Source organism: Ranitomeya variabilis, chromosome 3 (assembly GCF_051348905.1).
Source record: "Ranitomeya variabilis isolate aRanVar5 chromosome 3, aRanVar5.hap1, whole genome shotgun sequence".
Taxonomy (NCBI): Eukaryota; Metazoa; Chordata; class Amphibia; order Anura; family Dendrobatidae; genus Ranitomeya; species Ranitomeya variabilis.
Genome location: NC_135234.1, coordinates 420,545,880 through 420,573,102, shown reverse-complemented (window position 1 = coordinate 420,573,102; position 27,223 = coordinate 420,545,880). Strand labels below are relative to the sequence as shown.

The 27,223-nt window shown below is 40.1% G+C and overlaps 1 protein-coding gene across 1 annotated transcript in view; it reads left to right on the top strand.

The window, feature by feature from the left end:
- The first annotated feature begins 693 nt into the window (after positions 1 to 693).
- DOC2B (double C2 domain beta) overlaps positions 694 to 27,223 on the top strand; it is a 1,351,069-nt gene continuing 1,324,539 nt past the window's right edge. Inside the window, exon 1 of the mRNA XM_077296346.1 lies at positions 694 to 1,254. Coding sequence (XP_077152461.1) covers positions 918 to 1,254 — 337 coding nt within the window. The 5' untranslated portion in view covers positions 694 to 917. The remainder of the gene's footprint in view (positions 1,255 to 27,223) is intronic.

Here is a 27,223-nt window from a genome sequence, read left to right as displayed (position 1 = left end):
CAAACTCTTAAGAATTCGAGGTAACATGGTTATTCACATGAAATTGCCTGAGTACTGTATAGTAACAACAGTAGATAAAGCCTCATGTCAGATGTAGTATACAACCTGCCACCCTACATCATGGTATCTACATCAGCATCAGAACATATTCACATTGACTTGAGGGTGCATGTAATTAACGCTGCTTTTATTAGCTATCTATTTGCAACTAACGTGTAAGTGTTGTGCTAATTAAAAAGAACGTACAAATTTGATGCTAACATTTCGCTCTCACCAGCTGTATTTTTTTTTTCAATTCAGCCGAATTGAGAATGATTATCATGCTGTGCATGAAAGTTGGATGCAGCGTCTACGGTATAGTATTAACCCTATGTGTTGGTGCAGAACTGATCCTCTGGGCTGCAATAGCTGTTCAGGAAAAGCTAAGACAGCAATGGGAAACCCTGCAGCATTTGCAGTTATTTCTGTCGTTCACCTGTTCAAGAATCAAGAAATGTCCTTTTGTTCTGAAGTCCCTAATTTTGACCAAGCCTAATTATGATGCTGGCAGGCTGAAAGGTACAGAGCTGCTGAATGCACCTGATCCATCCCTCATTCCTTTGCTTCCTGTATTTTGCTTGGTTGCTAACAAGTGACATCACCCTATACACACCCCCTCCTGCCTGTCAGCTTGTCTCTGCCTCACGCTTAGGCATAGCAGTCACTGGGAGGATAAGGATCGTTTGTGGCTGCAGGAAGCTACAGGCACTATGTAAAAGGTGTCTGAAAGTCCAAGAGACAACAACATAGCCTGCAGGAGCATTTTTGACCTTCTTTTCCAAGGGAAATATTTGCTTCTTTATGTAGTTGAACTTCAATAAACCACTCTCTTTCTTCAATCCATTCTCTGGTTTGGGTTTTGGAACAGAATCGCATGCATGACACTCCGAAAAGGAGAGAAAATGACCATAAGCATCCAGGAGCATATGGCCATTGATGTGTGTCCAGGCCCCATCAAGCCAATCAAACAAATTTCAGACTATTTCCCCCGTTTTCCTCGTGGTATCCCAACCACCGTGACCCGTAGTAACTCCCTAAAATCTAACGTCAGCCAACCATCTGTTAGTCCGTCGGAAAGTTCTAAAGAGGAAGAGGAAGATGTGGACAAACTATTTGGGGCATATGGAGCTGCTTCTACAACCACAACTACTACCACACTGCCTTCTAAACAGGAGGAGGAAGTGGACCTGGATGGATACGATTCAGACGACTGCAGTAAGTTGCATGGATACTTCCTTACTGTGTTGATTGATAGGTGTGACCATGTCCATGTCACGTGAGGGATCTTGCCTTGCAGAGGTAAAGAGTGATAACTTGTTGAGTATTCATGCCAACTGGTGACATTGTACCTTCTAAAGCTGGTCCATTTACTAGGTAGTGGCAGCAGTAGTAGTAGTAGTATTAGTTCTTTATAGCTATTTGTGCCCGGTATGAAATCTTACATATGTGATCTGACAAAGAAACAGTTATCCAATAAGAATACCACTTTAATTAAACTTGCACATAATCAATATTAAGACATACATGTATTTGGGTCTGGTTATCCGGTACTTGATGTTTTACATTTTATAGACAAGTGACTACATACCCAGGTAAGTAATTTTGGTTTTGATGATTCAGTAATGGAAACGTGGTTAAAGAATTTGTTCATTTTGGTGAATTTATGTACTGGTCTTGTAGGAATCAATCTAAGAAGAGAATAGCTTGTGTGTGAAGCCACAAGTTGCTGTCTCTTACTACGCACAGTGCACAATGCCGACTTAATGAGAAGGATGCTTTTTATTTTGCCAGGCTGAGTGGGGATTTTCATTCACTGTCAATTGCATTTGCTTTGACACAGCTGATCAGCTAACGGAGCCAGCCTGGGTCTTTCAAAACAGCTCAGCTCTTGATATAGAGCAGGATCCGCTGTGTATTGTTAAGGGAGTAGGGCAAGATTTCGATGTCAGCAACTGTTGAATATAATTCCAACAGATTCCTTGGTTAAGAGTCAGTGAAAGAGATTGTATGAAGTAGTAGAATCACAGGCAGAAAATCATTTCTGAGGATTCTCCTGACACAGGATCTCCCAAGTGTTCACTTCAGAATTGCACAGTATTATTTATGTTTGGACGGCTATGTATATACGTGATTGGTTATATTGATGACTGTCATCAATGGTAGAATTGGAATGGAATAATGTGTCTAGTATCTCATCAACAAACATACAAAAAAACAACTTTTCCTGAAGGATCATACAAATGATACATTCTGTACTGAGGATGATAAAGTCATGAGCTAATATGGGATTTTTTCCTAAGATATAGATTTCTTGGTGATATACGTTTTCTACATTCATAATTATTTTGCCATGATTAAGAACAAGGCCCTATATAAGCCTTCATGAATATTCTTGTATACCTTGATCATCTATGTGCATTTCTGGGACCTTCACATCTCATTTCAGGTTCATGTCCAGAAGGGCTTTTTCATTTTAACACAGTTCCCAGGGGATCATGAGAAACTGTCCCTGTAAGCCTCCTGAATACTGGATAGGCCAGAATATATGTCTCATTGAAAGATCCAATCATATGTAGGGGATCTCCAGACCTATAATGTAATTAATCTCTGGAGGCTTCCTGCTCTACCCTTTGGAAATCACACATACTTAAGACTGAATACATCTTAATAGATATTATACAGGAAAAAGATGAATGATGATTTTTTTAGGATGGAAGGCATTACTACAAATATTAAGCACTTTTGATGTTTCATAGGGCTAGAGCTAGAATTGGCTAGAATTTGGCTTATTTTTGCCACAATATTAGAACTTGCATATGTTATATTAGCTCAATTCCTAGGATTTAACTGTGTAATCCCAAAAGTAGATTACTTGTCTTTGTAACCGCATGCATCCTGTGTCAATAAATAGCATCTACGAGAACACTTTAGGAAATGTCTGATTGCATTTTTTTCTACATGATATCACCCATGATTACCCTAGATGGTCTATGTAGAAAGTGCAATTTGTATTTGCAACTCATGGATCTGTTATTACCTGCAGGCTCCAAACAGCTGAGCCACATCTACAGCTTGGAGATGAAAGGACATATATTTTCTTTTTCAATTTCATTTATCATTATCTTTTGAGAAGAGAATCTCTGCACTTTCTCTGCAGTTTCAAATGAATTTTTTTTCTATTCTTTTACATGCCAGGTAAACAGTCAGTTCAGTCAGTGTAATAATTTGCCACTTGTCCACTAGGTTAATCCCGGTTTAGCATAATAACTTGCCGGAATCATGTTGTCAACACTGCCCACATGTAACTGCTAAGGAAATCCCTCATACATGTAACGTGCTTGTAGTATGGTCCACTCCTGGTTCTGAGAGTTTGACCATATGAATCCCATGTACAAATAATACTATTGGTGCAAGAATAGAAGATAAAACTGGAAGTCATCTACTTTTCATATCGCGAGCGAACATTGGTTTGGTTTATGACTGGATATTTGAATTTTTTAGTTGACGGCATTTTCTTGATGAGAGCACAGATATTTTCCTATTTTGTTAGAACTTGTGTCTTGTATACTGGATGGGTTATTCATGATCAGAATTTTGATAGATTACACATTTTTGCAAGATCCTGAATAATCTCTTTGGAATTACCTAATCTTACAGCCACCTTGATTTATTTGATGTGCCGTCTCCCCCATGTCAAATAATAATTGACCATGAGAGCTTATGTACTAAGCATAGTTAAATGCAGAGTTAAAGATGCTGATTTAGCATTTGCAATATTTTTGAAGTAACTTTTTTATTGTCTTGTGGTATGCATTTAACTGATTTTTGCAACGTTTTAGCAAAGAAAGTCAGAATAAAATGCCCCATGTTTGTCTAAAAATGTGTGAAATTAAAAACTCTGACCAAAACCTTATTCCAGGCATAGAGTGGAATAGTATGTGCCAAAAAATGCAAAATTTGGTAAGAATCACATAATGTGAATCTGTGTAAAAGATCTGGAAAAGTAAAGTTGCCATGGAAACACAACTTAAAAAATAGTGCAAATCATATAAATAAGGCACATATATTAAAGGAGCTGTCCAGGACTTTTACATTGATTGCCTATCTTTACAATAGATCATAAATGTGAAATACCCGGCACTTCCGCTGATCAGCTGTTCCCGATGTCGGCGGTGTACAGAACTGCTCAGTTATGGAGCTACACAGAACAGCTCCATCAACTTTATAGTGGCCACGGCCAGGTACTGCACATCCACCCCAAATTCAAATCAATAGTGGGTGGATGTGCTGCACTCAGTCTCGGCCATTATTCTACTGTTGGAGCTGTGATGTACAGCTCCATAACTGAGCAGTTGTCGCAGCCACCGGCACCAGGAGCAGCTGATTGGTGGGGCTACCGGATATCACACCCCCGCAGATCAGACATTGATGATCTATCCTAACGATATTCCATCAATAAAAAAATCCATGACAATCACCTTAAAGCCACTAAAAATGAACAAATTACCTCAGAAAACTGGAGAAACAACACTGAAAGATCAAGGCCTAAGTTGGTATTAGCTATTCAAATGCACTTTTCCATGTGGTGAGTGGTGACCCATGAGGGATCTTGTTTTCTGTGAAACAATGCTACTAAGTGGGAATGCCTCCATAATATATGTATTCATGGATTCTCAGAATCTGTGAGGAAAGAATATCCACACATGACCCCCAATTTGAGTAAGAAGTATTGATGGATTTAGAGTATGCAGGGTTGAAATCAAACAGAAGTGACAAGATTAGGAGTTATGGTACGGTATGTCCATGTTGTGGATTTGCTGCAAGAAGATACTACACAATTCAGCTGATGATTTCTTTGCTCCTAGCAGGTTTTCCATGCCAGTTTTGGTAAAGTTTAGTTTCATGCATATGTGACCACTACAGTCTGTGATGTAGCGTTAACATGGGATGAACCATCACTACAGGTGTCTGAGATGCATTGAGCCTGACATGGAAACCCTGCTAGTAATAGGGAAATTGACAGCAGAGGTGAATATCTGGTTTCTTTTTTAGATTTTGAACTTTTCAAGGTTTTTTGACAGACTTTATTGTAAATTTTAACTTTGCCATTGAATTCAACAATAAAGATATACTAGTTGGCCCGTGCAAAATTTTCGCACATTGGTTGTCGGGGTGCAGGCAATTTCAGGAAAATTAAGCTGGTCAAATGTAAATGTATTTAATAAGATGATGAACGCAGAGAGGTATTTATATATGTAGATTGTTAATGCAATAAATTGGTTTGATAGGTAGAGGCTAAAAAAAGTCTTGAGGTTGTGATGCCCCACCTGCAGGGTATTGTTTTTTCTGCAGGTTTCAGAAAATGAATGTTTAAACTGTATTTATTGATGAAATTGTGAATATGTGGTTTGTTTGTGTCTTTTCTCGCTGAAGGGGGCAAATGTACCTTTCAAATGGTGTATTATTTATGTGTGTGGGGCGAAGTAATCACCGAAAAAGCAGTGCATGTTTACAAATGTGTTTGCATATGTGACTCACCATTTGTGTGTGTGGGATAAAGTAATCACTGAAAAAGCAGTGCATGTTTACAAATGTGTTTTGCATTTGTGACTCACCTGCAGTGAAGTGTGCAATCCTCGACTTTGCCTGAAATAGGCTTGGCAAGTGAAGCGCCCCGTCAGGCAAGGGGGTACTCGGTACCAGTTCCAGTTGGATCAAAGGGGGGATGTCACGGTGGCTGACCCAGTGTGGGGCCCTGGGATGCCTGTATAAAAGGGAAAGGTCTTTAAAGGGGAAAGTCTATGTTCGAGACACCCCCTGTGATATTCGGTCAAGGTGACCGACGCTGCTTTAAGGGGTCCGCTGGGGTGATGTTATGTCAGCTAGATGGTATACCTTCCCACAGGTGAAGTATATCCCTAGGGCTTCCCAGTGTGAAGATGGTGGTATGGTGAGAGGCGCAGAGAAGAACAAGGACACAAGGTTGCAGTCTTTTTACCTTTACTGAAGACTTCAGCATCCACAGTCCAGGGCACCAGACCACAGGGCAGGCAGAGTCTGGGTGGTTCAGAGGCAAGTTCAGAGTCCCCTTGTCCCGGTGGAAATCAATAGCCTTCCCTTGCGCTTTAGTGGTGTAGTCCCTTACTGCATAAGCTTCAAATAAGGTCCTCACAGATTTAGAGTCTCTCTCTCTGTCCCCCGTATAGGATAGGACAAAACCCCTATGACTGGTGAATTGAGCTTGTTTATAGGGTCTCTTAGATAACCCGGCACTATGGGGTGTCACTGTGCCTCCTGGGTGTAGGTGCGGACAGGTAACATGCAATTAGCTGTCCTGCCGGTCTCTGAAGTAAGGCGTAGAGGTCCTTACTACCTCGGTGTTCCGGCTACCGGTGTTCTGGGCCTCAGAAGGAGGCAGCCTGTTCGGGGCTGGTCCCCTTCTGGTATCCTCTCCTTTGCTTTGCCTTCCTTCATGCTCGCTGCAGTACAGTTCTGCCTTCAAAATGTCTCTTTCTGGGAGCTGCAGCTCTGAGGGCATGCACAGCTCCGTGGACCCTCTGTCCTCCTCAGACTGACGTCTGGACCTAACTCTGTCAGGAACTGACTGGACGATGTTCTTTCCTTCTCAGTTTCCTCTTGCTGCCAGGAGCTGCAGACCCCCACATCTGCTCAGCTATTCTCTTATCGTACCAGCTCCACCTCAGCTGCTGTTCCACAACAAGCTCCCTTCTGGCAATCTCTTTCTAGCACATCTTTCTGTTTTCCTTCCCCTCTGTCTCTTTGACAGGAACTGAACTAACTCTTCCTCCAGACTACCAGTTATATATATATGGAGAGTCACCTAGTAAAAAGGATCAGAAGCTCCCCTTGGTGACCTAGAGTATGAATGTGTTGCATGTTTGTGATACCTGGATGCAGTTATCCTTCCTTGCCTCTGAACATAGCATCACTCTCCCCGGGAGGAAAGCATTACCACTGTGACGACCAGGATCCCGGGGCGCCACACAAGCACTTTGGCAAGCTGGAAAGACCCAAAGGCAAATGGCACCTGCAGGTAATTTGACCTTTGAAATGGTGTATCATTTGTGTGTGTCAGTGGAGGATAAACGGAGGAAATGAGTAAAGGTACCTTCACACGAAGCGACGCTGCAGCGATAGCGACAACGATGTCGATCGCTGCAGCGTCGCTGTTTGGTCGCTGGAGAGCTGTCACACAGACCGCTCTCCAGCGATCAACTATGCCGAGGTCCCCTGGTAACCAGGGTAAACATCGGGTAACTAAGCGCAGGGCCGCGCTTAGTAACCCGATGTTTACCCTGGTTACCAGCGTAAAATCTAAAAAAAACAAACAGCACATACTTACATTCACGTCCCCCTGCGTCCACTTCCTGACTGACTGAGCGCCGTACAGTGAGAGCAGAGCGGTGACGTCACCGCTGTGCTGCTTTCACTTTCACTTTGCGGCGCTGAGTCAGAGGAGGAAGCAGACTGCAGGGGACGCAATGTGAGTATGTGCTGTTTGTTTTTTTTACATTTTACGCTAGTAACCAGGGTAAACATCGGGTAACTAAGCGCGGCCCTGCGCTTAGTAACCCGATGTTTACCCTGGTTACCAGTGTAAAATATCGCTGGTATCGTTGCTTTTGCTGTCAAACACAACGATACACAGCGATCGGACGACCAAATAAAGTTCTGGACTTTATTCAGCGACCAGCGACATCACAGCAGGATCCTGATCGCTGCTGCGTGTCAAACGAAACGATATCGCTAGCGAGGACGCTGCAACGTCACGGATTGCTAGCGATATCGTTATAATGTCGTTTCGTGTGAAGGTACCTTAAGTGTGCAATTGAATAGGCAGTGCATGTTTACAAATGTGTTTGCATATGTGACTCACCTGCAGTGAAGTGTGCATTCCTCCAATGTGCCTGAAATCGGCTGGGCAAGGAGTGCGGCAAGCTGGAAAGCCCCCAAGGCAAATGTTAGGATTTGTTTCTGATGTCTGTAAGCAGCTTTGTGGTAATGTGCTTTGGGATAGTGTGGTGCCACCTGCAGGTCATTTTTCCTTACTACAGGTTTATGAAAATTAATGTTTAAACTGTATTTTGTGATCACATCATGCATGTGTGGTTTGTTTGGCTAATTTCCTGCTGAAGGGGCAAGTTTACCTTTCAAATGGTGTATCATTTGTGTATGTGGGTGTAGTATGAACGGAGATACAAAGCAATCACCAAAAAAGAGTGTTTAGAAATGATATAGAAGGATAGTGAAGTCTACTTTCCCCAGCGTAAAGTGACATGCAGCAGATTAAAATAATATGTGCACAAAAGGTCAGTTTCTGTATAGAAAATACACACAATGCATGGATGAGAATGATTCATTTTCTTCCAATTTGCTGTTTCTATAAAATTCTGCAGATTTTCCACCTTCCCTCCCCCTTCCAATAAAAACATATTAAAAATCTGCAGCATTTCTGGCACATTTTAACACAACTCTACCATTTCTCATGTGAGGGTACAATGGATATTTAGCAGTACTTAAGCATTTATCTTGGCCATTATACACAAACACTTTCTTACTTTGGCAGTTCTGCTACAACATAGTGGCATAGACTTTAATAGTGAGGCTACGTTTCAGGAGCAGTCTCAAGTGGCGGTATGCACTGGCAACAAACAGCCGTAACTTAGCACAGGGTGGAACACTTTGTCATAGGCTACACCTAGAGCTGGCTACAGTTTTTCTCTTCTAGTAACACTCACTCAAAGGTGCAAGGCACAAGAGACATCAGAGACATACAACTTCCAGCAGTTCTACCTAGGTGCAGTGCAGCCTTCAACATTGTCTTAAACCATAGATTTACTGCCCAGGCCACAACTTTCTCACTGTTAGGGTCACTGTTAGTGCAGAACACAGCACTACTTAGTGTTACAGTCCAATATTCCAATCGTTATATCAGGGCATATCACCACAGTCAGCCTCCGGTGACACTGGTCAGTCAGTGCAGGTCACTTCAGGACATTACACCCTGTAATTCCCAAAGGTCTATCATTTAGGTTAGGATGTTTACTAGGGTTGAGCGAAATGGGTCGGCCATTTTCAGAAGTCGCCGACTTTTGGCAAAGTCGGGTTTCATGAAACCCGACCCGATCCCTGTGTGGGGTCGGCCATGAGGTCGGCGATCTTCTGAATCTGGTATCGGAATTCTGATACCGAGTTCCAAGATGTTTGCGATATCGGAAATCGGTATCGGAATCCACATTTAAGTGTAAAATAAAGAATTAAAATAAAAAATATTGATATACTCACCTATCCGGAGGCCCCTGGACATCGCCACTGGTAACCGGCAGCCTTCTTTGCTTAAAATGAGGGCATTTACGGCCTTCCATGACGTCACGGCTTCTGATTGGTCGCATGCCGCTCATGTGACCGCCACGCGACCAATCACAAGCCATGATGTAATTCTCAGGTCCTAAATTCCTAATTCTAGGAATTTAGGACCTGAGAATTACGTCACGGCTTGTGATTGGTCGCGTGAGCGGTCACATGGGCGGCCGCGACCAATCACAAGCCGTGACGTCATCTAAGGCCCTGAACGCGCTCATTCTTAAGAAGGAAGGCTGCCGGAAAGAAGCAGGGCGCGTCCGAGGGTGAGTATGTACCTAATAGGAATATACTCACCCTCGGCTTCTTTCCGGCAGCCTTCCTTCCTAAGAATGAGTGCGTTCAGAAGCCGTGACATCATGGAAGGCCCTGAACGCGCTCATTTTAAGCAAAGAAGGCTGCCGGTTACCAGCGGTAAGGTCCAGGCTGCGTCGGAGAGGTGAGTATATCAATATTTTTTATTTTAATTCTTTATTTTACACATTAATATGGATCCCAGGGCCTGAAGGAGAGTTTCCTCTCCTTCAGACCCTGGGAACCATAGTATCCCATTGCACTGCATTGGGTTTCGTGTTTCGGCCGACCCGACCCCGACTTTTTTATAGGATCGGCCTATTTCGCTCGACCAGACTTTTGAGAAAGTCGGGTTTCGTGAAACCCGACCCGATCCTATAAAAATAAAAGTCGCTCAACCCGAATGTTTACCACTTCCAATGACTGTTGGCAGGTCATTACCAGGGCTTGTTCCATAACAGTTTGCGGTATGCAGAGCCAGTTATCAATCTCTGGATCTATTTTTCTGATTTAGAATAATACAGCAATTCAGCGCAGACATCTAGTTATGTTTTTCAACTGACAGGTTGTTTATGGCTGTCTCCTGTCTCTTTCTAGTGCATGCGTTACCATGTTCTGTACTTCTTCTGAGGAGCTATTGATCCCCTGTACGCTACATTAGAGAAGTGTTTCCCAAATGCCAGTCCTCACGCCCCTCAAACTTGTCTTGTTTTCAGGGTTTCCTTAATATTGCACAGGTGATTGAAGTATTATATATGGCTAATGCCCTTTCACAGCTATAGTGGTACCTAAGTGCTTCCATTGCTTTCATATCAGTGTTTTACATCATCTTTTAGTTTAGACCACTAGATATTTAATCATGAAAAGGAGATGGTCACTTCAAAGTTTCCATAGGATTGCTATATTTTGTTAAGAAAAAAGTCCGAAAGAGTTCAAAACAAAAAAAGATTTTTCTAAAAACTTCAAACCCCCATTAAGCCACAGAGTCTATATTCCAAAGGCATACATTTCTATAAGGTACGAGTAACACATATAATAAATTAGTGTATGAGTTTTTTCTGTTTCCTTGTCATGTGATATTGCAGTGCAAACATTGAAGTCTATGGAAGAAACATAAAACCAGTCGATTGAAATGGTTGTATAACTAGCAAACCCTAAAAGGTCAACAGAAAAAATGGGCAAGGCATATGCATTAGATCTGGACTGTAAATACTGTAGAATGCCAAACACAGTACGTCTTATTCCAATATCAGTGAGATACTGCTGACATTTTCAAAATGTTAAGTATCAAGATATCATAAGAAACTAATCAGTTTATATATTACGCAGCAAATAAGTGTCATCGTTAGATTTAAAATGTATTGTAGCTCTCATCACATGATATCTTCAGCCATAAATTTAATGCATTTTCCTTACTGTAGTTAATATATGCTGTGCCCTATACTGATTTAGAACTTAACTTAAAGTTGACCATTTACCAAATTTTTCAGGCTGAACTGAACACACAATGTGGTAGGTGCTGCAGAAGAAAATAAAACATTATTTTAAAAAAAATGTTGTCTCTCTAATTCGGAGACACTAGCGATCACAGTATTTGGCACCTAAACAGTTATTTTTTCTCAAGTACAAGTGGGCATAACCAGAGAGATATCACTGGGGCGGGTGATTCTTCCTCTTTCTTGCACTGACCAATCATAAGCAGGCAGCAAAACACTGGGGACAGAAAACACGCCCCCACATTAAACAGACTATTCTCACTGCAGAGTGACTTGGTGAAAGGTCCACTTTAACCCCTTCATGACCTTGGGATTTTCCGTTTTCCCGTGTTCGTTTTTCACTTCCCTCCTTCCCAGAGCCATAACATTTTTATTTTTCCGTCAATTTGGCCATGTGAGGGCTTATTTTTTGCGGGACGAGTTGTACTTTTGAACGACATCATTGGTTTTACCATGTTGTGTACTAGAAAACAGGAAAAAAATTCCAAGTGCGGTGAAATTGCAAAAAAAAGTGCAGTCCCACACTTGTTTTTTTGTTTGGCTTTTTTGCTAGGTTCACTAAATGCTTAAACTGACCTGCCATTATGATTCTCCAGGTCATTACGAGTTCATAGACACCTAACATGACTAGGTTATTTTTCGGCCAAAAAAACGTAATTCTGGCGTTTCGAATTTTTTTCTTGTTACGCCATTTAGCGATCAGGTTAATGCTTTTTTTTACTGATAGATCGGGCGATTCTGAATGCGGTGATACCAAATATGTGTAGGTTTGATTTTTTCATTGATTTATTTTGATTGGGGCGAAAGGGGGGTGATTTAAACTTTTATATTTTTTTCACATTTTTTGTAACTTTTTTTTTTTACTTTTGCCATGCTTCAATAGCCTCCATGGGAGGCTAGAAGCAGGCACAGCACAATCGGCTCTGCTACATAACAGCGATCATTAGATCGCTGCTATGTAGCAGAAAATCAGGTGTGCTGTGAGCGCCGACCACAGGGTGGCGCTCACAGCTGCCGGAGATCAGTAACCATAGAGGTCTCAAGGACCTCTATGGTTACCATTCTAAAGCATCGCCGACCTCCGATCATGTGACGGGGGTCGGCAATGACGTCATTTCCGTCCGCCCGGCCGGATGCGGTAGTTAAATGCCGCTGTCTGCGTTTGACAGCGGCATTTAACTAGTTAATACCGGCGGGTGATGAATCGTGATTTCACCCGCCGCTATTGCGGGCACATGTCAGCTGTTCAAAACAGCTGACATGTCCCGGCTTTGATGCGGGCTCACCGCGGAGCCCTGCATCAAAGCAGGGTAGCTGACCTCGGACGTACTATCCCGTCCGAGGTCAGTAAGGGGTTAACCCCCACATTCCCTGGAGCTTCCTGACAGGAAGACCATATTGCGCCCTAGACATAGTTTCACTGTCAACCTCTTGGGGCAGAGCAAAAGTGCACCTGCATGACCCGGCAATGCTCCTGCGCAGGCGTGAGATTACGTTGGGCTATGTGGAAGGCACAGCCATAGACTGGCGATTAGCAGCAGAGAGGAGGGACAGACGCTGCAATAATCAGACTGGACAATCCAATTTACATACATCACTGCAGCAATTCAAAAGGTATTTTGAGGGATGTACAGGGGGAGTCAATATACAAGCTTGTAGAAGGCAGCACAGGCGCTGAGGAAGGTGATGGTAATTTGTTCAGACACTAAAAAAACTTCACACACATCGCCCTATGATGGAGAATCCTCAGGTCTATGTGCATTATAAACCACATCTAAGGATGTTAGTTACGTTCTGAGGTCTTTGTCAGACATTCTGCTTGATAAACATTCCTGATTACGCAATTTATGAAGCACTGTAAAGCATAGGTCCAGCAGTCAGGGATGTCAACAATTCCAGGATCACAAATGCCTTTGCCCAATATGGATCTCACCTACTACTGTGTATAATATACCTACTGTAGATGAAACAATAGACCATATATCATTACAGATCATCAATCAGCTTCCAAAGGTGCTACTCTTTAATTAAGTCAAGTCATTAATCATATCAACCATGCTCATAAAGCCTGAATTGTCAACAAAAACTAAATGTTACTTGTAAGTGAGGAACACTACTTTATTACAAACTATTCCAAATTTTTCCTGAGGACTGTTGAATTGGTGTGTATTATTAGGTGTACGGCATAAAATCAATGGAGCATGGCCATATGTTATTACAGTGTCAGAGTGCAAATTTTACCCGTATATCTCTTCCTGCCTGCAGCCGCAGTCTCCATCAACACTTGCCTTTCTGTACAAGTAGATATTTTATTTTATCCATTGCCTTGGATTAACCCCTAGTACGGATTTCTGTTTGTATAGCATCTTGGCTGGTAGTGCTTTTTATGTTCCTCTTAGAAAAGAAATATCAAATTTCCATGCATGACTAAGAAAAATTATACTTTAATATTGAAGGAAAAAAAATAATTTCCTAGACAAGTAAAAGGGTTTAGAAAAAAAACGCTCGTCTATGAGTTGTGCCTATAGTAGTGTAAAAAGGGAATTGAAAAAATATAGAGAATCCAGAGTTTTTTACGTATAAAAAGTATATATTTTTTATTTCATATAATTTAATAAGTTTTTTCCATTATAACAAGTATAAAGACAATCTGTCAATATGGACAACAAGATGATCCAAATCAGGTGAAAAAACGCTGTAAATAACGCTATAACCCAGGACTGACTATGTGCTGAATTTCTAATTATCGTTATTGGCTGCCCAATATAATGCACATGAATACAATTATAAATGTGAATGTCAACAACCACTTTATATAATTATTTATTGCGCAATTGCGCTTCTGTAAATCACATAAAACTATGGGTGTTACATTAAACTTCCAATGAGCATGTATAAAGTAATCCTAAATGGGCTCAGATGAAAAATAAAGATGCTGACTCCTAATATAAATGAATATAGGTAGCGCTGTTGCGCAAATACAACGAGCTCATAGGTGTCACACCATATTAGAAAAAAGACTGCACATAAAACATGTTACAAATTGTAAAGGTTATTTACCCACGTTGAATAGATGTCAGTCCTAGGAGCGTTAGCTATCCCGACGCGCGTTTCGCGAGAAAAGACTCTCGCTTCCTCAAGGGGGCGTGGTCTTATGGCGATAAGCGTCTGCCTTAAATATGATCTAATTCCGGTCACATGTTAACGGACCGGCAAATAGCACGGCGCTTCTAAGCGTCAGGGGTGGATGCCGTTCCTAGGTTACTCTCTGCCTATCAGCGGTCACCATGTACCTGCCAGAAGCAGCGGCTAGCGCCAAGCCGCATGACATCCGACACGCAACAGGAGATCGTGTACTGACAGCGCAGAGAAGGACAACAGTGTTAACACTCCAAGGCAAAACCGATCAAAGGTATTAACTGTTTCCATATATATCAGATGCATACTACTAAACAAAAAATTAATTTACAACGACAATTGAACGATATTAGTGGCTGCAACTATTAAAAGTGCAAAGAGCATTAATGAATAACAGTGATATTTAAAGCCATTAATGTGATATTATAATAAATATAATGTGCAATTATTATACAATAACAAGTGTACTCTTATATATTCAGTGGTCATATGATACATTTATATTATTCTGTGAAAAAATGTTAAAAAATCATCAATACATATTTGACAATTACATATGCAATACTACAAATAAAAAATAAAATAAATATTTATATATAAAGATGATGAATTATACATTATGTAAAAATCTTCTTATATGGACGTGATCTCCTAGGTGAATGACAAATGGTGATCTTGATAAGTTACCAGCCAAAATAAGTAACAATTGTCGCAGATCTAAGAAATAAAAATAAGTTAAAATGAGTAAAATGCAAGAAAACATTTAAAAACCTAACCATAAGACAAATATATGGAAGGTGGTATATCTGGAGGGGGTATCATTGGGGGGCCGATCAAACCACATGATTATAGATAAGATGAGTATCCGTTAGTTTCATTCAGTCCATTTGGTACCATTGTGCCCAGAGTAAAAATCCACTTACATTCCTTTTGTGCTAATAAGCTTTTTATATTTCCACCTCTGATTCCACATTGTACATGTTCTATGCCTCGGACTGTAAGATGGTTAGGATTACAGTTATGGAATGTATGAAAATGTCGAGGTAGTGTTTTTAAAAGGGAAATATCTTTTACTGACTTTGCAGCCCCAATGTCTCGAACGTGTTCCCGAACACGGGTTCCTAAACGCCTGGAGGTCAAACCTACGTATATTTTGGGACATGTGCATGTTGCGTAATAAATAACTTGTGTGGTATTACAAGTTATACGCTGTTTGATATTATACTCTTTTCCATCTACCGAATAAAATTTGGCAGATCGAACAATATTTTTACATGATACGCAATTGCCACATGTAAAACATCCCTTAACTGGTCCTTTAGAATCTAGAAATGTACCTCCTTGTTTAATGATTGAAACATAGTGGCTATTTGTTAGTAAGTCACCCAAATTTTTGCTACGTCTAGAGGTCATCAGAGGTGAGCTAGTGAGACTCTTTGCTAGAATTGGGTCGGCTTTCAGCACATGCCAATATTTTTGGATACAAGTTCGCATTTCTTGCCAATGTCCATTGTAAGTTGAGATATAGCGGATTTTATTCTCTTTTTCCTTTTCTTTGATTTTGGGGCACAATAGATCCTCTCTTATACAGGATTTTGCTCTATTATAACCTGTTTTAATACTTTTTCTGGAATATCCTCTCTCTAAGAATCTCTCACGAAGATCTCTGGCCTGAAATTGAAAGTTGGTTTCAGAAGAGCAGATCCGCCTCATTCTGAGGAATTGACCAACTGGGATGGCCTTTATGGTACTGTAAGGATGACTTGAGTTTGCATGCAGCAATGAATTTGTAGAGGTAGATTTTCTATGCACATCAGTTTGTAAAAATTGATCTTGATCCACCTGGATACTGATATCTAGAAAATCGATAGATTTTCTACTCCAAGAGTATGTCAATTTAATATTCATCTCATTACAATTTAACTGCTGCATGAATTCCTCCAGTTCAATTCCGGTACCTTGCCAAATAATCAATAAATCATCAATATAACGTATCCAGCACTGCACATGGTCCGCGCCCCGGACACCATCCCCGCCGAACACGCCCCTCTCCCAGTAACCCAGGAAAAGGCCGGCGAAAGATGGTGCACAGGCCGCGCCCATGGCAGTGCCGAGTTTCTGTAAATAAAAAATGTCTTTAAATACAAAAAAATTTTTTGTCAAAATAAAATCCAATAATTCAAGAATCAACTCACATGTATGGCCATCCCAGTTGCTGGTTCCCAGAAAGAAGCGGACCGCCTCCATGCCATCATCATGGCGAATGCACGTATAGAGTGTTTCTATATCGGCCGTCACCAGTACCATATCTTCTTCAAGTTGTATACCATTGATTCTGGTAAGGACATCCGAAGTGTCTCTGGCATAGGAGGGAAGCGACTCGACTAAGGGTTTCAAATAATAATCAATAAATTTGCAAATAGGGTCGCAAAGTCCTCCTATGCCAGAGACAATGGGGCGACCTGGAGGATTCACTGGATCCTTGTGCACTTTAGGAATAAAGTACAAGGTGGGGATTTTTGGAAATTTGGTAAATAAACCATCAAATAATTTTTTGGGAATAATTCCCTGTTCTACTGCCCTCAAAAGAATCTCTTCTAATTGATCCTGATATTTGTGAACTGGATTATTATCCAATTTAATGTAGGTATTAATATCTTTAAGATGTTTGTTAGCTTCACGTTCATACATGAGACGTGGCCAGAGTACCACATTTCCCCCCTTGTCGGCTCTTTTGATAACTATATCATCAAATGATTGTAACTCCTTAACTGCTTGTCGCTGTTGGGCAGTCAAATTATCAAATTTACGTTTAGTAGAAATTTGTTTAAATTCTTCAGCTACCAGGCGTGTGAAGATATCCACAGCTGGAACTGTCGACAAGGGGGGAAAATTTTTTGATTTACTAACAGGGTGACTTACTAACAAATAGCCACTATGTTTCAATCATTAAACAAGGAGGTACATTTCTAGATTCTAAAGGACCAGTTAAGGGATGTTTTACATGTGGCAATTGCGTATCATGTAAAAATATTGTTCGATCTGCCAAATTTTATTCGGTAGATGGAAAAGAGTATAATATCAAACAGCGTATAACTTGTAATACCACACAAGTTATTTATTACGCAACATGCACATGTCCCAAAATACACGTAGGTTTGACCTCCAGGCGTTTAGGAACCCGTGTTCGGGAACACGTTCGAGACATTGGGGCTGCAAAGTCAGTAAAAGATATTTAAAAACACTACCTCGACATTTTCATACATTCCATAACTGTAATCCTAACCATCTTACAGTCCGAGGCATAGAACATGTACAATGTGGAATCAGAGGTGGAAATATAAAAAGCTTATTAGCACAAAAGGAATGTAAGTGGATTTTTACTCTGGGCACAATGGTACCAAATGGACTGAATGAAACTAACGGATACTCATCTTATCTATAATCATGTGGTTTGATCGGCCCCCCAATGATACCCCCTCCAGATATACCACCTTCCATATATTTGTCTTATGGTTAGGTTTTTAAATGTTTTCTTGCATTTTACTCATTTTAACTTATTTTTATTTCTTAGATCTGCGACAATTGTTACTTATTTTGGCTGGTAACTTATCAAGATCACCATTTGTCATTCACCTAGGAGATCACGTCCATATAAGAAGATTTTTACATAATGTATAATTCATCATCTTTATATATAAATATTTATTTTATTTTTTATTTGTAGTATTGCATATGTAATTGTCAAATATGTATTGATGATTTTTTAACATTTTTTCACAGAATAATATAAATGTATCATATGACCACTGAATATATAAGAGTACACTTGTTATTGTATAATAATTGCACATTATATTTATTATAATATCACATTAATGGCTTTAAATATCACTGTTATTCATTAATGCTCTTTGCACTTTTAATAGTTGCAGCCACTAATATCGTTCAATTGTCGTTGTAAATTAATTTTTTGTTTAGTAGTATGCATCTGATATATATGGAAACAGTTAATACCTTTGATCGGTTTTGCCTTGGAGTGTTAACACTGTTGTCCTTCTCTGCGCTGTCAGTACACGATCTCCTGTTGCGTGTCGGATGTCATGCGGCTTGGCGCTAGCCGCTGCTTCTGGCAGGTACATGGTGACCGCTGATAGGCAGAGAGTAACCTAGGAACGGCATCCACCCCTGACGCTTAGAAGCGCCGTGCTATTTGCCGGTCCGTTAACATGTGACCGGAATTAGATCATATTTAAGGCAGACGCTTATCGCCATAAGACCACGCCCCCTTGAGGAAGCGAGAGTCTTTTCTCGCGAAACGCGCGTCGGGATAGCTAACGCTCCTAGGACTGACATCTATTCAACATGGGTAAATAACCTTTACAATTTGTAACATGTTTTATGTGCAGTCTTTTTTCTAATATGGTGTGACACCTATGAGCTCGTTGTATTTGCGCAACAGCGCTACCTATATTCATTTATATTAGGAGTCAGCATCTTTATTTTTCATCTGAGCCCATTTAGGATTACTTTATACATGCTCATTGGAAGTTTAATGTAACACCCATAGTTTTATGTGATTTACAGAAGCGCAATTGCGCAATAAATAATTATATAAAGTGGTTGTTGACATTCACATTTATAATTGTATTCATGTGCATTATATTGGGCAGCCAATAACGATAATTAGAAATTCAGCACATAGTCAGTCCTGGGTTATAGCGTTATTTACAGCGTTTTTTCACCTGATTTGGATCATCTTGTTGTCCATATTGACAGATTGTCTTTATACTTGTTATAATGGAAAAAACTTATTAAATTATATGAAATAAAAAATATATACTTTTTATACGTAAAAAACTCTGGATTCTCTATATTTTTTATGATTAAGTTGAATTTAGTATATTTACCTATAGGTGTACTGCTGGTGTTTCTGCATATTAAAAAGGGAATTGAGTCTAAAAGGTGATATTAAATGCAGTTTATGGACAAGAAATGTGGAAAAAAAGAGATTTGTATTATAACTGCTGTATAATTCACTATGTAACACAATTTTTTTTCCTGGCTTCCAAGTGTAATATTTCAACTGCTTATGTTTAAAGACTATGGAAAACGACTACATTCAGCACAAACTTTGATTTTATGACCACAGGCCAGAAAAATTTTGTATTTATTGTGTCAAAAAAAGGAAATTACAATATAACATATTTGTATTTATTTTTTGTTCCTGGGTCCAAATTGTGTTTTCCTAACCTGTTATGCCTAAAACAAATACAAAATAGTTGTTGTTCCACAAAAACTTTGCTTCTGTGATAAGGACAATGACATTTTGAAATTGTTCTGTTTTCGGGAAAATTCTCCATTCATATTCATTACTGAGTAGTCTTCATTGTCCTGATCACAGAAGCAAAGTTTTTGTGGAAAAACAACTATTTTCTATTTGTTTTTGGTATAACGGGTTAGGAAAACACACTTTGGACCCAGGAATACAAAATAAATAAAAATTTGTTACATAGTGAATTAAATCTAAGGGCCTCTTTTATAAGGGTTCATGCAGATGACTCGATGGTTTGGAGGTTCTAAAGCTCTGCCCACCCTCAAGGGTTATAGATAAAAATCATGCAGAAATTGGCGATTGTGGTGGTAGGAGCATTGGCCACATGGAAGCGGCTGCACAGACTAAGAGCATGATAATCCCTTTTATGTAAATTGGTGAAATGTCAGAACGACTGGTGAGAGAATGCTCAGTCATCACATGGCGAATCATATATAAAGATAAAAATTGGTCACAATGATGTCTGCACAGATAAATTGTTCCCAGGGCCAGATTTTGGAAAATCACTCCCTTTAACATTAAAGGGAACCTGTCACCCTGTTTTTTCCGTATGAGATAAAAATACAGTTAAATAGGGCCTGAGCTGTGCATTACAATAGTGTATTTTGTGGACCCCGATTCCCCACCTATGCTGCCGAAATACGTTACCAAAGTAGCCGTTTTCGCCTGTCAATCAGGCTGGTCTGGTCAGATGGGCGTGGTGTCTTCCCCCAGATCTTGCTTAGTTTTCCGTTGGTGGTGTAGTGGTGTGCGCATGCCCAAGTCCAGAATCCACTGCACAGGGGAGGGAAAAGAGCGCGATCTGCGCTATTCCCCTGGTGATCGGTGGGGGCGGCCATCTTCCTGTGGCCGCGCGTGCGCAGATCGAGCGCTCTGCTTCCCGGGGCTTCAGGAAAATGGCCGCGGGATGCCGCGCGTGCGCAGATGGAGATCGCGGCGGCCATTTTCCTGAAGCAGATTTCGCATCTCTGCTTCAGGAAAATAGAAGCAATATTGTATTTGTGATCTAAATGCAATATAGCATATAAGTCCAGATAAATCTTTAGTCAATCCAATAAACAATAGCAGCAGACTGATACTCTGCGATACAGCAGTCACTGAGCAATGAGTGCACAAGAATGTCCAGCACTGACACAGTCTCTTGCAGAGCAGAGGAACACACTAGCTGGCTGGAGTTCTTACTTCACCACTGGTGTGGTCAGGCAGAGGTCTCTGAAGTCAGGTGTTCAGCAATCACTCAGTCAGCAGGCAGGGATCCAGACGTGCAGGTTGGCAGACTCCGCCGTTAGGAAAGGACCAACAGGGATAGTAAGTCCAGGCTTGAGACTGCAGAGGAACAAGGTCCAAAGCATAATACACAAGCAATGAAACAGAACAGGTGCTGGCTTTATATATATACAGCTTTGGCAGGAAGCAAGATGGCCGACGTAAAACATCAAGATCCATGTTAACTGAGGCAAGTCTAAGGGCAACAGAAACAGATTCCAGGACTAGATACTGACAACTATATTACTAAATGAAAAGGAACAGAATTTTAGGTCTTGTTTCCATTACTGAAAGCACAAAGTGGGAGGTTTATACAATGGGATAAGTTAGCCTTCATAAACAGAATAATGCTGCAGATACCATGCATATTTTCAGAAATTGGTCTTAAGGCATTTTTCCCCTTTTATAATACATTTACAAAAGTGCTTTAAGGGGTAATAATCCTGATAAACAGCTGATATGGGGGAACATGTAGTTTGGCATGCATGCTTTTATTCTTTACAAAAAAATGAAAATGTAATATTGTATATGAATAGATCAGGGTGAGTTTCTGCTTGCTCACAAATCTCTTCTCTGGCTTATATATTGTGCATATTGAAAGTAATTGGTGAGAAGAGACAGACCCTTTAAATGGAAGAAATAAGATCCTCAACAACATTGTATAGTTTCTGTGAAACTGGTAAAGAAATAATAGGATGACAAAAAGTTATCGTTACAAAATCTATAGATGTAAAATGAAGAATAGTTACACTTTCTGGCAAAACAGACAGATTTCAGTTAAATCAACTGACCACAGACAAGCTTAAAATGATTTACATGAATGTTGATTTTTCACGTCTTTTCTTTTGAGCGATGGCCTCACTTCTCTGAAGCTGAATGCATACACTGAATACATATTTATTCAATCTATAGGGCAGGCAGCTGCCGCGCTACCAGTCAGAAGCTACAATATAAGTGGATGTGTGTGAGCAGCAAAAGAAAGTAGAGAACGGCTTCTAAGTAGTGTGAGCGATACCGTCCGATACTTGAAAGTATCGGTATCGGATAGTATCGGCCGATACCCGAAAAGTATCGGATATCGCCGATACCGATACCCGATACCAATACAAGTCAATGGGACACCAAGTATCGGAAGGTATCCTGATGGTTCCCAGGGTCTGAAGGAGAGGAAACTCCCCTTCAGGCCCTGGGATCCATATTAATGTGTAAAATAAAGAATAAAAATAAAAAATATTGATATACTCACCCTCTGACACGCCCTGGTTGTACCTGCCAGCCTCCGTTCATAAGAATGAACGCTTGAAAGACCTTAGATGACGTCACGGCTTGTGATTGCTCGCGTTGCGGTCACGTGACTGCTCCACGACCAATCACAGGCCGCGACGTCATCTAAGGACTTTCAAGCGCTCATTCTTATGAACGGAGGCTGGCGGTTACAACCAGGGCGCGTCAGAGGGTGAGTATATCAATATTTTTTATTTTTATTCTTTATTTTACACATTAATATGGTTCCGATACCGATTCCCGATATCACAAAAGTATCGGATCTCGGTATCAGAATTCCGATACAGCAAATATCGGCCGATACCCGATACCCGATACTTGCGGTATCAGAATGCTCAACACTACTTCTAAGTAATCAACTTGAATGGAGGATGTAGCACTTACTATGTGGTTAATAGGAGTTGTAGGCGTACTCTTCATCCGGTTGTTGGGGCAATCCCTGTGAAGCAAGAGGGAAGGAATGCTTTGATCATTGGTCCATACACAAGCCTATCGCAAAGGATTGTTTACATCACCATAACTACGCCCCCTGCTCACCTCGTTACTGCACGGTGGCACTTCCGGCTGGAGCACACGGCCACCTCGTGTCTCTGCGAGTACCGGGGAAGGCTTAGCAATGGTTTGGTTAGCCTTTGGTTTATTATAGGAGCGGCATCATGTTTTTTATTTTGGTGGGGGACCCCCATTTTAATAACCAGTAAAGGCTAAGTATACAGCTGTGAGTTGATATTAACAGCATAGGAAGCTCCATGTTTATTGCCCGCTACCCAGGCTATGAACATTAGCCCACACCTGTGGCTGGTTATTTAAATTTCGAGGGTAGCCACACCATTTTTTTAAGTATTTATTACTTAAATAAATGTACAGTTAGCTAAACTTGCTAATCAATTATTATATATCTCACTCACTTATTTCTACCTATCTAGCTATGTATTGAAAAATCTTTTGTTCGAAAACTATCTTTAAAGTACAGAGAATTACTCTATGTAAAGGCTAATGTTAAAATTGCATTGCGTACGCATGTAATATGGATGTCATAAGAATGCTAGGTGAGAAAAATCACATTATACTCGCATGATACTCACCTGACACTCGTCCTACTTTTTTGGATCAACATCGGACTGATTTTTGAAACGCTAGTGTGACTCCAACCTTAATGTGTTATACTAATGTAATTCTGGTCTGCCAGAAGGTCAAAGGACACTCTAGTGGCATCCATTAGGCAATGGAAGACCATTTTTATGACTAACGTGCACACTTGGAGCTTCTCTGGTAAACACATTAAATGTGAAAAACACCAGCCCTAAGCTGATGTGAGTTGTGAATTATTAATTCATCTCTAGACTTTAATACAGGCGGTAATTCAGGATCAATATTAGATAAGTAACAAAAATTGCATCTAAGGTTATTTTGCTTTTGATTGAAAATATATTTAACCCCTTCATGACCTTGGGATTTTCCGTTTTTCCGTGTTCGTTTTTCGCTCCCCTCCTTCCCAGAGCCATAACTTTTTTATTTTTCCTTCAATTTGGCCATGTGAGGGCTTATTTTTTGTGGGACGAGTTGTACTTTTGAACGACATCATTGGTTTTACCATGTCATGTACTAGAAAATGGGAAAAAAAATTCCAAGTGCAGTGAAATTGCAAAAAAAGTGCAGTCCCACACTAGTTTTTTGCTTGGCTTTTTTGCTAGGTTCACTAAATGCTAAAACTGACCTGCCATTATGATTCTCCAGGTCAGTACGAGTTCATAGACACCTAACATGACTAGGTTATTTTTTATCTAAGTGGTGAAAAAAAATTCCAAACTTTGCTAAAAAAAAAAAATTGCGCCATTTTCCGATACTCGTAGCGTCTCCATTTTTTCATGATCTGGGGTCGGTTGAGGGCTTATTTTTTGCAATCCGAGCTGGTGTTTTTAATGATACCATTTCGGTGCAGATATGTTCTTTTGATCGCCCGTTATTACATTTAAAAAAAAACGTAATTCTGGCGTTTCAAATTTTTTTTCTCACTACGCTATGTATCGATCAGGTTAATGCTTTTTTTTGATAGATCAGGCGATTCTGAACGCGGTGATACTAAATATGTGTAGATTAAATTTTTTTTTAATTGATTTATTTTGATTGGGGCGAAAGGGGGGTGATTTAAACTTTCATATTTTTTTATTTTTTTTCACATTTTTTTTTACTTTTTTTTTTTATCTTTTGCCATGCTTCAATAGCCTCCATAGGAGGCTAGAAGCTGGCACGACACGATCGCCTCTGCTACGTAGCAGCGATCTGATGTTCGCTGCTATGTAGCAGAATTGCAGGTGTGCTGTGAGCGCCGACCACAGGGTGGCGCTCACAGCTGCCGGGGATCAGTAACCATAGAGGTTTCAAGGACCTCTATGGTTACTATTCTGAAGCATCGCCGACCTCCAATCATGTGACGGGGGTCGGCGATGCGATCATTTCCGGACGCGGTAGTTAAATGCCGCTGTCTGCATTTGACAGTGGCATTTAACTAGTTGACAGGCGCGGGCAGATCGCGATTCTGCCCGCTCCTATTACGGGCACATGTCAGCTATTCAAAACAGCTGACATGTCCCGGCTTTGATGCGGGCTCACCACCGGAGCCCACATCAAAGCGGGGCTTCTGACCTCGGACGTACTATCCCGTCCGAGGTCAGAAAGGGGTTAATTTATACGAACTGTTCCTTGAAGGTTCAGATACACAAATATTTGTCAGCTGTTAAAAATAAAAGTGATAATTAATTTATCTGTTGGGTCAGCACTTTTCTGCAACACATGAAAGTGATAATTCAGGTCCTCATTCTCAGAGGGGTTGTCCACTCAAATCACATTGATGACCTATCTTCAGGATAGGTCATAAATATCATATCGGTGATGTCACCCCCTTCGATCAGCTGTTATTTGTTCCTTTAGGATAAAAGCTGTTCTGCAGTACCCATCAGCAGCCACTACACATTAAATGGAGCTGAGCTCAGTAAAAGATTAGTTAAATTTAGAGATAATAACATCAAAGCTGCAACACGTAAAATTGACTTGAAACATTTCCCTCATGAGCACTTTCCCTTTATTGTTCATCATTTACCTGCCTGGTGCTGTGTTCTCATATTGCCATTATGCATAAAGTACAAGAGTTCAAGCAATGACAAAAAGAAACATATAAGTGCTTTTAATCAATCGCCTACTAGTTTCAACTGATGAGTAGATAGGCATACACAAGTTGTATTCAAACATAATCCACAAGAAACATGGAACAATATAGTTCAAGATCAAATATAACAAAGTTTATTAAAGTATGTACAAAACAGACTAGGCAGCAAACCATCAAAATACATAATACTGATAAAGAAGATAGTTGGACACAGGTACAAAATACATACTGTCTGCAAAAGATTCTTTCGTGGGTGGGAAGATCATGGGATAGCAACAAATTATATAAAGTGCCAGTGCTTATATAGTTAGTAAGTTAATGCTACTTGTCTTAATCTAGATAGACCACTAATGCCCATCGCTATTTGTAATCATATCATTAAGACAAATTACATTTCAGAAGCAAAGTAGCCTATCAAAAGTAAAGATACCTCTTAAAGAAAACATACAGTAAGTGTCACAAGTAATGTTGCTCCACTAGGTCTTACCCATAGCTCCCGCATGGAACAGTTTGTCACTAGCCCTTTACTATTTTGGCCCTTTTTACTCCTAGGCATAGGGCTTGACCTATTGTGTTACTATGTACTTGGTTCAAATGATTCTGTTGATAATTGCTTTCAAACATAACAGGAAAAAGCCAGTTCTCAGTTTTTATCATATTCAGAGGGAAAGGAACTCACCACACCAAGCACTGACAAACCCAAATTCCAAAATAGATGATCCAGTTTATTGTGGGAATAGAAACTCTTCTGAAAACCACACAGGAACACTTAACTCGATTGTAGATTTATGATTAACACTACTGATAAGGTATACTTTAATTTAGCTCTTTAAGGTTTCAATAAATGAAGCAAGTGTGTATGTCTCCTGGCGCCCCATTCAAGCAACTGATTGATGTCCATAGCCATTTATGTAATACATAGGTGTCTCCAGATATATACATATAAATACATGCCCTTAAATATATGCAGCAAGGTACTTTAAATTTATCCCAAACTAATCTAGACTAATGATCACATCTACTGTCATTTACTAACTACTCGTCTGTTCTTATTTCCATTTGTTAAGCAATTAAAAAAGATTTGTGTACCTAGAGCTAATCCCTCTGTTCTCCCAGGTGTTGTACTTGCTAATAAATGTGGCCGTATCACACAATAATGATGGCAAGTGCACGTGAAATCACATTACCATGAAGGTAATGATTACAGAAGTCTAATTTGGACTCCAGTATTTGCTATACTAATTATAGCCTCACTGTTGTCTGGATTTAGTTTTACAGAGGTAACATGGTTTATGCTCATTGTCTACTGGATCCTGCCTAGTGTTAAATTCTTTCTGTAGTCCATGTCATGTTCAACTCATGATCCATTCATAATTCCATCCCAATATCCCAAACAAACCATCTGTATTATCCTCATCCTTTTAAGTCAGTTTAATTGATAGCATAAAAGTCAATTAAGGTGGATTTTCCTTGACCAGCTGGTGTTTTGTTTCCACAGACTTGGACTTGTAAAGAGCATTTTGCATTGTAACAGGTGGCACCCTCACAGTTGGTAGTGACTTACCAGATGTGGATGTTTTTCAGTACTGGAAAATATATTAACTGTGGGTATTTAGAATGTTATCTCCAATCTTAAGGGATTATTTCCGATGAGTTAAAATATGTGTTGAGAAATGACAAATAGAGCAGATTATTGACAAATCTATTATTTTCACACAGGCTTACAATCAGTGACTGAACTTTAAACCCACATCGGCTTAAATGATATGGGAGTACAGCTGTGAAATCATAAATAATTGGAATTCAGAATAATCTACAGGAATG